The sequence below is a fragment of the Opisthorchis viverrini genome (assembly GCF_000715545.1).
Source record: "Opisthorchis viverrini unplaced genomic scaffold scaffold6972, whole genome shotgun sequence".
NCBI lineage: Eukaryota > Metazoa > Platyhelminthes > Trematoda > Opisthorchiida > Opisthorchiidae > Opisthorchis > Opisthorchis viverrini.
Window position 1 is genome coordinate 873 of NW_008753712.1, and position 1411 is coordinate 2283.

General features: G+C 44.8%; 1 protein-coding gene across 1 annotated transcript; it reads right to left on the reverse strand.

Annotated features, from left to right (window-relative positions):
• Window positions 1–623: 623 nt before the first annotated feature.
• On the reverse strand, window positions 624–1286 carry T265_12191 (hypothetical protein; the record flags this gene model as incomplete). Its single annotated transcript, XM_009179302.1, has 1 exon — window positions 624–1286. The coding sequence occupies one exon, from the start codon at window positions 1284–1286 to the stop codon at window positions 624–626; it is 663 nt and encodes a 220-aa protein (XP_009177566.1).
• Window positions 1287–1411: the final 125 nt, after the last annotated feature.

The following is a 1411-nucleotide window of genomic DNA, read 5'->3' on the forward strand; positions in this document are numbered from 1 at the left end:
CAAGCCAATCACAGCTCAGTTTCCACGTGATCAGTCACGCCATCGTAGCTGGATAGCTGTATGCACACTTAGGATATTGAATGGTTGTACAGTCCAATTAGCTAGGATTTATGAAACTTTCAAATGATTCTGTGTGATGCGAAGCTGAAATCGAGGGATAGTCCGACCAAATTAAAGCGACTGACAAAATCAGACAATGTCGGTCAAGCAAGTCGATCCCAAGGAAAATAAATGGAGCGAACGGCATCCTACTTAGTCATGAAGGAGAGAAGAGGGAACAGGACGCATGACAAATAGAAAGGCAATCAAGCTGTCGTGCCTTTTCGTCACTCTGTCCCATTTCATCCCAAGATACAGGGTAAAAACGAGGTTCTCCTGGAAGACAGCGATAATTTTGACAAAAGTTTGAACGCAAAAGGGATGCGAAATCACGATCTCAATCGCGCTGCTGATCATTTGGGACTTAAAAACCAATGCGAAGTTTTACAGATGACATTCGAAAAGAGCGCACCCCAACCAGTGAGATGTCGACCCAGGTATAATAAAAGATACTTCCGTTCTTCCCTAGGTTATACATTAAAAAGCAGACCATCCACACAGATCCAAAAAAGTGAATAAATTTTTCAATGACGCTTGACAAAAAGTATCACTGGTGAAATAAAGAGAAAGATCATCAGTGACGTAATCAGGGCGTTCCCTGGAATAGCCCCCATACGAATCACTCCGTACTGGATGAGACTAAAGATACCGCCAATAGTGTTGATCAACCCGTTCACTGTGCCAAACCGTTGAATTGGAAAGGCGATGAGTACAAAGTTCACGGAAGCGCTGAACAACAAGGAACGCAAAATGACAAAAAATATGAAAGCGATGTAGTAGGTGATCTTTGATTTGATAAAGTTGAGTCCACTCAGAATCGTAGCGGCAAAAGCCAAAACAATAAACGCTGGAGCGATACTACGCAGACTGATCCAGTACAATTCGGCATCCGTCAGGTCACCCTCTTTCAGGCGCCGCATCATATATCGTCGAAAGTAGGCCCTGGAACTGTCCAGAATCACTCCCGAAACGGGCGAGACGAGGAAACCACACATTAGCAAGGCAGAAGAAACCGATACGATGTCGTTGATGGTGTCCTTGTCATCGCCAAATAGAAAGACCATTTGTTGACCCATCTGCGTGAGGAAGTAACAGAAACGAAGTAGGCCGAACATGAACCACAGGGTGACCAGAACGAACGGCCAGGACTTGATGCAGCAAGCGAATGATTTGTAGCGCTTCTCCATGTGCCTCTGGATTCCAACCTCCACTGCATCTCGATCGCTGGACTATCAAATCAAAATAGCGGCATTGAGCGGATGCTTCACAGTTTGGGATGAAACAAGAAAGAACCATAAAGGAAACTAGTCAC